We start from the raw sequence: 12,699 nt of genomic DNA, 5'->3' as shown, positions 1-12,699 counted from the left end.
AATGTAGTTGACTAACCCGTTTTTCATGGGGGCAGATTTGAATGCGCAACACCTGCATTAAATGCACAGCACTGAAGTTGAACCCTTTCTCATGATCTTATTTTGGATCAATAATGATCCATGAATGCACACAGATCTCTATGCATTTATTAGATTTCATTTTATAGGGTTTTTGTAGATGAAGTTCTCATCCATCCTGATCTAATTCAAACTGGAATTGATGAAGGCCGGTCCCCAAGGCATTAAACCAAAGATGATACGCTCCATTTGGGATCTCAATGCTATCATCCTGATTAATGTTTGCAATTAAAATAGAGATGGATCGGTCAATTCGGATTGGACAGAAGACCCCGATTTTAAGTGATTCAACTCGTTCGAACCTTAATTCGTATAACACGTGTCAAAAGACGAAGTCGGCCAGACTCGCTTTACCTCGTGAACCGGTAACCACCAGTACCAAATAAATAAGGTTAGGCGCCATCAACGCTGATGCACGCGTGATGCTAATCAATGTACATGCCAACAAGAATCCGACACGTGTCAGTCAATCTCTGTGAAGTCATCTTCCATCATCAACCGGTTACCGGTTGGTAGTTCGCAACTCGCGATCTCAAGTTCTCAACCATATGTTTTTGCCACGTGCTTTTATTTAATGTCTTTGCACCGACACACTTTGTCTGTACTTTCTAACACTCAGACAACACTATTGGCCAAAGGACTGATTTGATACCTTGATGGGTACGGTTTGGGTATAATTTTTTATTGGTCCACCCATGACCCGAATACGAAAGATTCACCAATTACATTCCATTTCATAGAAATCAGTTATTCTGTAACGTCTGTCTAATCTGGGTCGGGTCAAATCTGTTTTACGCTAACGGGTTGTTCCATTCAAAGCGTAGTAGGTAGAAAACTGAAACTATTCCAATCCAGTTTGTTACACCAAATCTATTTATTGAACTAATTCCATCCACAGGTTTAATTAGGTTTTAAATATAAGATTAAAGATCTATTTAATTTTAGGTTAAAAGTGGCTAAGAAGTAAAAACTGTCACATTAAATAATAGTATTGTGGTTGATTCTGTTTCTGGAATATTTCTCAGAAAAATAAATAGTGATAAGTAATATTCTTCAGCATCAACGGATTATTGTTATTGTTGCACCTAACACTAGTTTAGTTTACCCAAATTCGACTTTAGATTTCTTAATTTATTCAAGAGGAATAATTTTTATCATTAATAAGAGGAGATGTCGTGTGATGGTGAGACAGTTATGCGATTTTAAAGAAAAAATTTCAATCTAAAGAATAAGGTCACCCACTTAATTTGGTTATTTATGTTTTGGCTTCACATTAAGCACTAAGGTTGCCATTTCAGTGTTGATTGATCATGGTCCACCTCATTGGTGACCATGTTAATAATTTACCAACTACCATATTGAGTGTTAGGCAACACGAATTTAGGGTTTGTTTGGTTACATGAATCTAGAGATGTGAAATGAAATTAGATTTCAAATCCATATGATCTAGGTCATACACAGTGCAAGCTCTACACATTGCCCATGTTTCTTCGAGACACACTGTGTACATATGCTCCAGATCGTTAGGGTAGGTTTTCTGGATCGTAGCATGCCAATGTATTCAGTGTTTAGTATTTATTTAGTTTGAATTGAACAAATATTAAAAATAACTAATCATATAAACTTTCCTCTTGGGGATATGATTTTCGGTTTTGAGTTTATGAATTTTGACTCTTCTAATTTAGGAAGTGAATTATATCCTATCGTGGAATATACGGACTGTGATTCAAAATTTTAGTTAAAGGTGACATGCACCTGGAGGTTGACATAGTCTATGTTACAATATAGAAGAAAGTTGTGACCACTTGACAACCCATTTGTTTTGTAGATTCTATTTCTCCGGCGGAAGTTCATCAAATCTAGATCTTCTCCGATGACATATCAGAGAATAGATTGTAGTACTCCATGAATGGTGGAAGATTGACTTTAAGCCAAGGTTTGACATGTCAGTGACTTTTGGCAGGGTATCGATAAAAATTCGACTACTGGTTTCCGGAGTATTTAGGGTCATTTTTATTGTGTAATCTAATTTGAGGCCGATAAACAAATTAAGAGCATTATTTTGGCTTTAAAATCTTTAACAAATTTTTTTTTTTTGGCTTTAAAACAATCACTTAATCTAAAGTTTTTGATTGGCACATGTTGAAGATACAAGGGTTCCACTGTCCACATGTAAAACAATATCCAATTAAGCACACAGAAGAAGAGCTTAATTTCTTAAGCTACCACCTACATTCTTGATAGGTCAGGTCTTTTTTTTTTCTTTTTCCGATACAAAAGCGCTTTTATATATAGGAAAATTGAGGATAGAGATATTACATATGCTGTCGGTACTTTTCCAGTGGAAAGTCAGGTTCTTAACCATCCTACTACCCCTCCATTGGGCATATGCAAGTTTGGATCAGCGACCCCGACAGGGAGCACAAACGACGCTTCCTGACCACAAAAAGCAGTGGGGCCCACGGTGAAAAACACTTTTTGAAAAAAATAAATTTTTTTTTTTTTTTACCAGTGGGACCTACTGATTTTTGTGATCGGGAAGCCATGGGGGAGCACTCTGTCCTCTCCCGACCGAAAAATGATCCGGATTCTATTCATGCTTGCCCTTTATACCTTTTTACCCTCTACGTCCACCTGGCGAGAATTCTTACAGAAGATCTTTTTTTTTTTGGTCAAGAATTACAGAAGATCTACCTTACCAACCACACAGCACTCGGATCTTTATACCATATCCGAGTGAGCTGGTGCTCTACTAATCAAGATTAATGATTAAATCTTTTTCAATTACTAATTACTTATTATATTGGACTAATGATGTGACAGGCGAGTAAGTGGGCCCCATCAATCAATCACTTCAGGAGTTGCTGGTGATTGGAAAAGCTATAATTACATCTCGCTTTGGCATACTAATAGTCTAATACAACATTCAATGATTGCTAAGCTATATATATCTATTTTGTTTTTTTTGGTTTTTTATTATTAAATTTGAATTTTGAATTTTTGATTGTTACGAAATCATAGAAAAGGTTATGGTCGTTAGGTTAATGATGGAGGACATAGGAGCTTATGATGTGGTTCCTAAATGAGGGTATAGATGTCAATTTAAAATAATGGATTTATTCTTACGGGTCATGTATTCGGATCTAAGAACCAGGATCCGTGACTGTTTGAGCCCGGGGAAAAAGGAGTCTTCGTTATCTAGATTCTAAAGTCAAAGTGAAAGTCCAAGAAGACGAAAAAGGGGAAAATAAAAATTGTTTTAACCAATCAACCGTAAAAACGGAACTTAAAGCAAGAGAGAAAAGGTCATAAACGTAAATTCAAACTACTCCAGTCTGTCGGCCTTCTAACCATGGTTAGGTTGACCATGGTCTCAGGTTTAAGTCCTGTCAGTACGGGGTCCCCTCCGCAGCTGGTGAAGGAAAAGCGTCGGTGAGGGTGTCATTTATAGAGAGAGAGAGAGGAGGCGGGAGAACGAAAAACAAAGAGGAGAAAGAGAAGATCGCTTGGTATAAAAGCCAGCGAGAGCTTTGGAAAAGTTTTTAATTTGAAGTGTGAGAGAAGAGAAGGAGAAGAGAGAGAGAGAGAGGCGAGCGGAGTTTCGTTGTGTCTCCTGCCTTTCAGACACGGGAAATTGTCATGGCAGATTCAAGCGATTCCGTTTCCGTTGATATGGAAACGATTTCTCTTGGTGGAAAGGTTGGATTTCGAAGTTTATTGATTTTGTTTGTTCTTTCATTTCTGATTTCGGAATGATCTTCTTCAATCTAATTTTACCAGTGATTTTTGAAAGATCTTAAATGTTTCAAGATGCAGATCTTAAGATTTTTGAATGATTGGCGTTTATACTTTTTGTTCTGATTGTTCTGATTTCGGATTCGCATTTATTCAAGTGAAATCTCTTTCTTTCTTGATTGTAAGAGTGGTTATCGTTTTGGTCTCCTTATTTGTTGTTTTGGTTTTGATACTTAGGGTTTCTTTGTTCATTGATTTCTGGTATTGCATTATCGGAGGGAGAGGACATTTTTTATGTAGCTGAGTTTTTAAACCCTTGGTTTTGGTTCCGAAGAGTTTCGCAAACGGAGAAGTTAGATTTGTGGAGCTTTTTGCTGCAAATGTATTCTTCTTCTTCGTTTGGACTTCCTTTTTCCCCTTTTTTTTTTTTATGATTTTCCTGTTGCACGTGGAAGTTGTCTTCCTTCTGATTGGCTCAATTGCTGAATTCGAATCTTCTCTTTGCAAAATTGTGGAATCGGGATTCCTATTGTTTTGTGAATTCAGCTTCTTCTGCGGATTGTGTACGTCCTTAATAGTTTACATCTAATGACTCGTTATTTCTCTCCGCGATCATCTGCTGTATTGCCTTTCCATAGTAGTGCTAGGAGGCAATGGTGAAGGAGCTCCGCTACTTGCTTGCTTTTGCAGTCTTCTTTATTATTAGAAATTCATAACTACGGTCTAGCACCTTCTGTCTTGTATGTCCCTCGCCGCCCATGGTATTGTATATGATTTTGTAACTTGCGCTTTGGCGTTTTCTTTCCTATACCTTCCTTCTACTCCGTGCCGTGTTTCTGTTAATCCACGAAATTGAGTGTCTTGTTTTGAACTTTTAGCCTGGAATAGTTATTCTTTTCCTGTTTTGGAAAACCTGAGAGGTCTTTTATTCCACTTTTCTTTGGGCGATGGGAAGGGTTGGGGTTTGCTTTGGTAACAAACTTTGCATTTCTAGTATTTTAAAGAAAAGGTAAAGTCATTGGCGGTTTTCTTTTATTTTCCGCCCATCTCTATCGTTTTATTATCAATTTTTTTGAGGCTAAGTACATCTTTAGATTATTTTACGGCAATGCCATTTGCTGCCAGATTCTCCCCCCTGTTCTTTTGCAGTTTTTTCCTTTTTTTCCTCCCGAAAAGAAAGAAACTCTACTTTGAAGGTTAAAATTTCTCTTTACAGCTTACAAAAACATCCAATGATTGAACTTTACTTTATTTTTGTTAAATAGATTCTTTAATTTGTCACTTTTAGTGGATAGATATTGTAGTGTATGCAGTATGGATCGTTGCTTACTTTCTTATGCCAAAGCTCTTTTACGATATCTGTTTGACTGGATTGCTTGATTTATGTATTTTCTGAAAGAGTTAGGTTTATTAGTACTGTAAAATGTGATGGTTCACTTCTTCAATTAGCCTATCAGCTTCTTTTGTACCTGTCTTGTTTCTTGTTTGTTCCTTCATGGTTATTAATCTGTATATGATTTTTAACTTTCTGACGCTGCTCATGCTCTTTATGCTGTTGCCTTCAGGAGCATATTGTACAAACTTGCCATGGTCCTGTGTCTGTTGTGGTGTATGGAGACCAGGATAAACCAGCACTTGTTACTTATCCTGATTTAGCTTTAAATAGTAAGTTCGGTGCTCCTCTTTTATCCGTTGTAGTGTCACTTCTTATCTTGACCAAAAAAAAAAAAAAGGTCACTTCTTAATAATGAAATAGTAAGCCTCAATCAGAAGTCGTTTGTCTCTTTGTGTACATGTTTTCACTTCTGCTACTGATGCATATGATATGACAATTCTGTATGTCTTTGACCAGATATGTCCTGTTTCCAAGGATTATTCTTTTGCCCAGAAGCTGCTTCTTTGTTGCTCTACAACTTCTGCATTTATCATATTAGTCCCCCTGGGCATCAGGTCGGTAATTTTGTTGATTTGAATTATGTACGTATGTTGTTATTTCTGAAATTTTTTTTCTTATGGGCTACAATATGCTATGCTGCCATGTTATTTTATTGCTCACAAGATTTCTTTTTTGGCCCTTTCTTCAAGAGCTCTTGCAGTTGGGTGCTGCTGGAATTTCTTCAGACATCCCTGTTCCTTCTGTTGATGACTTAGCAGATCAGGTTGCTGATGTTCTCGACTTCTTTGGGTAATTTCTGTAGTGGACCTGCGTTTGATTTTCTTGTTTTGCTTCATAATTAGTCATGCTGGGCCTCAAAGCCATAGTTGTAGTTGTTTACTGTCCTTTGACTGAGTTTCCCCCTGGTTTATCTAGTAACCATGCAAATAGATAATTGGTGGAATGGCACTGCAGGAACCGATGGATTGAAGTTTTGTTCTCTATCATTTCCTTGTCTTACCCCCTTCCCCTTGTCTGGGATTGTTGTTTGATTGTACACTCCCTCTCTACTTGATGTCCTTTCTCCATTCCAAAACCATCTGCTAATAATAGGGTTAATCACTCCAACAGCATACTGTGTTTGCAGATGAGGAAGCTCAACCTGATCTATGGCCAGCCTTTCATAGAAGAGTAGGCAGCACAAGTATCCGGCCATAGCGAAGCCCTCAACCAATAAGGCACACACATTACAATTCATAATTGAATTTTCTGATTACTAGCTTTCTCTCTGGTTGTCTCTTTCCACATGTAATTTCTCATTAGTAGTTAGTCATTTTGCATGGGAAGGCTGTAGGAGTCTTTAAAATATTGTTGGGGTGGGGAAAAGAAAAGAAATATAATCAATCCCATCTGTCTAATAAGTAATAACATATTCTTTGGAAAAAGAATTTTCTTCTGATGGAGTGTGCATACTGTTCTGCTTTTAGGCTTGGTGCAGTGATGTGCATGGGGGTCACAGCCGGTGCTTACATCCTTACACTGTTCGCGGTATGTAGAGTGGGTGGTTTATTGTATTTGGGTTGCGACTGAGTAGCTTTTGGTCTAAATTCTATATTTGTAAATGTTCTGTTGTTGCAGTTGAAATATAGGGAACGGGTCATTGGTTTGATACTTGTTTCTCCACTATGTAAAGCACCGTCTTGGACAGAATGGTTGTATAATAAGGTTCTTTCTATTGCTTTGCTATCATCCACTTGAAAAGAAGCATAATGGATCCCCCCCCCTTTTTTTTTGGCATACATTATTGTTTTCTCATATTTAGGACTGTATCCAGGTGACGATAAACTTGCTCTACTTCTATGGAATGTGTAACATGGTAAAAGAATGCTTGCTTCAGCGTTACTTCAGCAAGGTACTTTGTGCAGATGTTGTAACTTTCATGGCCTGTTTGTATTGCTGATTTTTCTGTCTATGGTAAATTGAGAGTTGGGATTTGGTTTTGCACTGTTAGGAAGTTCGAGGTAGCGGTTCAGTGCCAGACTCAGATATCGTACAGGCATGCAGAAGTGTGAGTTATCCTCCCCCCCTCCCTTTTTTCTGTGCCCCCTTGTCCACCCAACCCACATAGCCTCGCACATGTCTCTGCAATATCCTATATTGTTGAATTGTTGTCACTGGTCGGTCAACATGGACCATCACTTGATGTTTATCCTGCTTGTCACTGCAGTTGTTGGATGAGAGGCAAAGCACAAATGTATTGCGATTTCTTCAGGCTATTAATGGGTAAAACTCCTTTGACATTGTTTAAGGAAGTCTCATATGTGTCAACCATGTATGATACATGAAGAAAAGTTGAGAATTCTAATGAGAGTTGTTTTTGGTGTTTCTACAAAGCAGGAGACATGATATTACTGATGGACTGAAGAAATTACATTGTCGAACACTTGTCTTTGTGGGTGAAAATTCTCCCTTCCACTCTGAAGCTCTACATATGACCTCAAAACTTGATAGAAGATATAGTGCATTGGTGGAGGTGGGTACCCATGACCTCTAAAGTTTGTAATTCATTCATGGAAGCTTTACTTATGAACAATGTGGACTGTTGGACGGGCAGGTTCAAGCATGTGGATCAATGGTGACAGAAGAGCAGCCCCACGCAATGTTGATACCAATGGAGTATTTCTTAATGGGATACGGGCTATACAGACCAAGCCAGTTCAGTGACAGCCCGAGGAGTCCCTTGAGCCCGTCATGCATCTCACCAGAGCTGCTCTCACCAGAAAGCATGGGGTTGAAACTGAAACCCATAAAGACGCGGGTTTCACTCAAAATGTGAGAGATGCGCGCAGCTAATGGTGTAATTTTGACGGTTGTAATTCTCGTACATACTAGTTGGGGCAGGGCTGGTGAGGAAATCCTCTAGTAGGTTGGCAACGTTGGGTGGGGGAGAGGGGTAAAGGGGGTTGTGATTGTAGATATAGAGTTAAATAGAGAACGGGAGTATAGATGCGTGAGAAACAGAGACTGAGGGATTTGATTCATTCATTTGTAGTCCTTAAAAGTCATTGAGGTCCGAGCTATATATGTAAATCCTTTTTGGATAAAATTATTTATGACTACAATAATGTTATTCTAATAAAAAGAAATTAATAATACAAGAGCAGGGAAAAAAGAATCTGTGGTCTGTTGCATGGGGGGAGCATTTTCTCCTTGTTTCAAATTCTCAATATTAAAGTAGGGTAATTAACTACTTCTGGGTTTTCTAAGGGTTTGGATGAAGAGTGGTATTGTGATACGCCCACTATCAAGTGGTATGCGTTGGCGTCCGATCATTGCTTGCGGGTTAGGCACTCTGCCAGCTTCTCTTCTTCCTTAAAAAATTGAAAATAAAATAAAACATAAATGAGGGAGTGGACTTCTGCTTTGCTGAGTTGGGATTTTAACCCTCTTAATGAGGGAGTGGAGAATTATAAGGTCAACATAAATCTCTATCCATCAGGGTAGAACGTGGCTGGAAAACTATAAGGTGAGTATAGACTTTTATCCATCAGGAAGGTTTTGGAATATGCTTTGTCCAATAAGAAATTTCCTGAAATTAGTCCTTAAAATTAAAGTGAATCTCTGAGTTATTCAAATTATATAAAATATATCAATGATACTCTTTATTTGCTAGGAAATTACAGTTAAATATTGATGTAGTTAAGTTTTCAAAAGACTTAGAATAAACTTGAATAAAAAATCTAGTTGAGCACGGAGTTTCAAGATGTGATAGGCTAGCACGCTACTCTAGCTTTCAAGCCCGGAGGCTAACTAGAAAACGGATGCACATGGTCAACGACCAAAGATTGATTAATAAGTGGTGCTTTAAGCTTGGCTATTAGGAGTGGTCAACGACTAGCACACAGGAGATGATCAGCCAACCTCGTTTAGGTCCCCTTTTCTAAACCAAATAAGGGTTAATGCTTTAGCTAGCACGCCTAGCAAGCAAAGGGTGATCGTAGATCACAAACAATCCTTCTATGTATGTAAGCACATAAGCACGTGCCTGGACACTAGCTGCCTTGGATCTATGAGATTGATGATGTTAATAATAGAAAATTCAAATTATATATGATAACTTAGGAGATGACATTAATATTACGAGATATTAGGAGATAACTTGAGAGGTGTTACTTAAAACTTCTTCTCCAATGTTTTGGATCGAAATGGGAAGAATTGATTCTTAACTAAATCGTGAGAAGAGAACCCTAATTTCAATCAATTTTGTGTCTCAATAATTTATTTTTCTTATTACGATAAGAATTGATGGATTTCAATTCTGTTCTTGATTCCAAGTATGTGAGTGGGCTGTGTTTGATAAGAATATATCCCTGGATTAGAATTTTCTTTTGAAACCATTTTCAGTTCTTTCAATTCTCTTGTTTCAGATAAATTTTAAAGTCAGAAAGCATATCACACCTAACATTTGTAGATGCTCTTGAAGAAGCAGACTCATCTGGTCAGTTGCTCAATGCCCAAAAAAACTATACCTCACTACAGTAAGAGCACTCCCAACCACACAAGGAGACAACTATTAGATCAGTTCAACATTACCCTTATTTCAGAATTAGATTTATTTGGATATTACTAATCAAACAAAAGCATTGCCACTCTCTCATCCAGAGAATTAATTTCAGCCTTCAGGGGTGGAAGTCTAAACTTCTGAGCTCTGCTGGGCAAGACAGTTTTGATCAAATCCGTGACCAAGTAACTGTATGCCCTGTTTTATTCTACCCAAAAATGTGTTGAGTGAACTTGAAGCAGCCAATAAAAGATTCTTCTGGTCAAATGGAGAGAAGTCTATGGTGCATACGATTAATTGGAAAACCATTTGCCTCTCCTTTAAGTGAGGTATGGTGGTTCAAACATTAGAAATTTGGAATTCATGAATTAAGCATTGACAGCCAAGAAAGCATGGGAATTGATTTCTGGTAAGGCAACAGTGTGTAGCAAGACCATGAAACAAAAATATTTTAAAAATTCTCAGTTTCTCCTCATGGGGTTGGAAATCCCTGATCATGGTTAAAGAACATATTTTGAAAGATACCTACAATCAAGTTGGAGATGGCCAACTGATTAATCCATGGGGCAGCAATCCTCTTCAAGCTCCCTAACCCCTCCCACCTAGAGCATCTTTCATACTAGCAGAATCACATTCATGGAATGAAGACCTTATCAGGGCCATTTCAGGTTCATCTGATCATATTATCTGGGTTCAGACTTCCAATAGAGAATTCAGTCTCTTCACCTTATAATCTCTTTTCAGGTGCTAACCAGAGAATTCAGCAACAACATCTTTGTGTGGAAGATCTAGCTCACTAAAACTCCCCACCCCTGATCTTCTAATTGTGACATCAATTTCTAGCAATTACTGTTCTAATTATTTATATAATTTTTCTACAATTTTGAAAATTACAAATTAGCAAGTAGCAGACAAAACAAAGAAATCCAAAGAGGGAAAGCAAAGCCTCTGCTTTGACATGACAGGAAGTGGAGTTTACGTCGACCATTAAGGATTATATACACACTTCAACTTTTGATTCTCACCACTAACAAAGAATTATATTGCATGATATAACATTAGTACCCAATAATCACAACAGCAAAACAAAGAGCACAAACCAATAGAACTTCCATAGAATTGCAACAAATACTCCAAGCAGCCAGAACCCTAAGGTGTATGGAACTAATAGAACAAGAGGTTGGTTGCAGGAATATCTCCAACAAACCCTAAGGCGAGCATGAGGAACTGACTTGATCTTCTTGAGTTCCTTTGCTTGAGCTCTATGCAATCTAAATAAATAATTTTTACAAAAAAAGAAGAAGAATATAGCATTTTTTTTTGGAAACACGAATCAGATCATATTCTTATCAAAGAAATCAAAACATATAGAGTGACACGTTAATGCACTGATGAAAAGCAAAAATCCATAATCGTTTTTATGGAATTCCTTTATTGCATTATCACAAAGCAACAAACAACCATGCAAACCTAACCAAATCATCCAACATTCAATCAATCTTTTAAAACTCAAGAATCAAAATCGCTTTTGTTTTCCAATTCAAGGTGCTCTTCACACTAATAGAGTAGTCTCTTGCCCACTTCACTTTACTTTCAAGATAATGTTCCCCCTTTACCTACATGTCATGCACTCATTCTAACGTATTCTACATTATTACATCACATCACATATCCATCCAATCCCAACCGTCCGATCATAATCAGAGCTCTCCCCTTTGTTTGATTTTGATCACGTAACCTCTTACGTGGGCCACTTGAACCCAATATGCTTCTTCTCCCCCAAAACCACCATTACCATCCACTACTTCAAAAGAGAAGTATCAGCCAAAGGCATCCATCCATCCAATCAAAGGACTTGAATGTCTCAAAATAATATACTCCTTAATAGTGGGTAAGGTAAAGGTGAGAATATTCTTTTCTTCACCCATGTTTTCAAGAAGGGTTTTTGTTTATTTATCATTATTATTATTATTTTTTTCCCTTCGGTTAGTAAATGAAAAAAATGTGGCAGCTTGATTTTAGTATAAACTAATTTCATTTGGCAAAATCGAACCCAAACCATACCCATTTGAACGACCGAATCGATGATTTCGTTTCCATTCAACTATGGATTCAGTTCATGGTCGGAGGGTGTCAATAAAACCCTACGCTTGACTTGAGCTCGGCATGATTTGTTTAACCTGAAAGGCAGGTTTGTCGTGTTTTGTTTTTAGGGTTAAAAATCAGGGATGAGTCAAGGTAAAACATGACTAACTCGTCACCATCAATGTAAATCAGGACGGTTTGGACTTAGGAAAACCCTGACAGGGTCAGGGTCAAGTTCGGGTTCAAGATTCTCAAGCCCTAGTTCGTTAAGTAGGCTTTGGTTTGAGGGTTTATGTCTCTAAGTAGGGTTGAATCTAGACTAACCCAACCATACCAGGCCAATTGACACCCCTAATGGCTAATGGTATTGAATTATTGATGATGACATTGGTTGCTATGTACCGATTGGATTGAATTGGGTTGGTTGGTCTGATATTTGATAGATTAAAACCTGTTCAAATCAATTGAAACCAGAGCCTTATCAAGAACAAATTCCGGATTGTAGTCTCTGAAAGAGATTTGACAAATGGAGGTTGGCCCTGAAAATCCAATCCTGAGCAGGAATATTTACTCTTACTCCCCAAGAAAGAAAAAAAAAAAAAAAAGGAATATTTTACATGTAAGAATTAGGAAACCCAAGGATTATAGAACTTCAAAATTTTCAAGAAAAAAAAGAAAGAAAGAAAAGAACAGAAAAAGAAAAGTGTTTAGAACTGAATGGAAATGGGAATCGATTAGAACCGCAACTGAATTGGAATATTCCTTTGGAATCTGTCTTTGAAACCTTCCTTTTCCCTCCTTTTACTCTCTCCGTTCCTCTCTGTTACGATTCGCAAGCCTCTATAAATACCTCTTCAGTGATGGT

At 37.6% G+C, this 12,699-nt stretch overlaps 1 protein-coding gene across 1 annotated transcript; it reads left to right on the top strand.

Annotated features, from left to right (window-relative positions):
* Window positions 1-3,539: 3,539 nt before the first annotated feature.
* LOC149021654 (protein NDL1-like) lies at window positions 3,540-8,399 on the top strand. The gene is made up of 11 exons (XM_089149877.1): window positions 3,540-3,777; window positions 5,379-5,478; window positions 5,666-5,763; window positions 5,910-5,998; window positions 6,676-6,736; window positions 6,827-6,913; window positions 7,023-7,100; window positions 7,200-7,256; window positions 7,416-7,471; window positions 7,586-7,721; window positions 7,803-8,399. The coding sequence occupies exons 1-11, from the start codon at window positions 3,718-3,720 to the stop codon at window positions 8,022-8,024; spliced, it is 1,044 nt and encodes a 347-aa protein (XP_089006003.1). The 5' UTR covers window positions 3,540-3,717; the 3' UTR covers window positions 8,025-8,399.
* The last annotated feature ends 4,300 nt before the right edge of the window (window positions 8,400-12,699 follow it).

This window comes from Hakea prostrata, chromosome 3 (genome assembly GCF_041222555.1).
Source record: "Hakea prostrata isolate BN-2017 chromosome 3, UWA_Hpros_2, whole genome shotgun sequence".
NCBI classification, from domain to species: domain Eukaryota; kingdom Viridiplantae; phylum Streptophyta; class Magnoliopsida; order Proteales; family Proteaceae; genus Hakea; species Hakea prostrata.
This window is presented reverse-complemented; position numbering and strand designations above follow the sequence as displayed.

Excerpts from the sequence above, each read along its gene's own strand:
- LOC149021654 (XM_089149877.1), top strand. The coding sequence starts at position 3,718 with ATGGCAGATTCAAGCGATTCCGTTTCCGTTGATATGGAAACGATTTCT. Across the intron at positions 7,101-7,199 it reads TTCAGCGTTACTTCAGCAAG|GAAGTTCGAGGTAGCGGTTC; the intron begins GTACTTTGTGCA and ends TTGCACTGTTAG. Across the intron at positions 7,257-7,415 it reads TCGTACAGGCATGCAGAAGT|TTGTTGGATGAGAGGCAAAG; the intron begins GTGAGTTATCCT and ends TTGTCACTGCAG.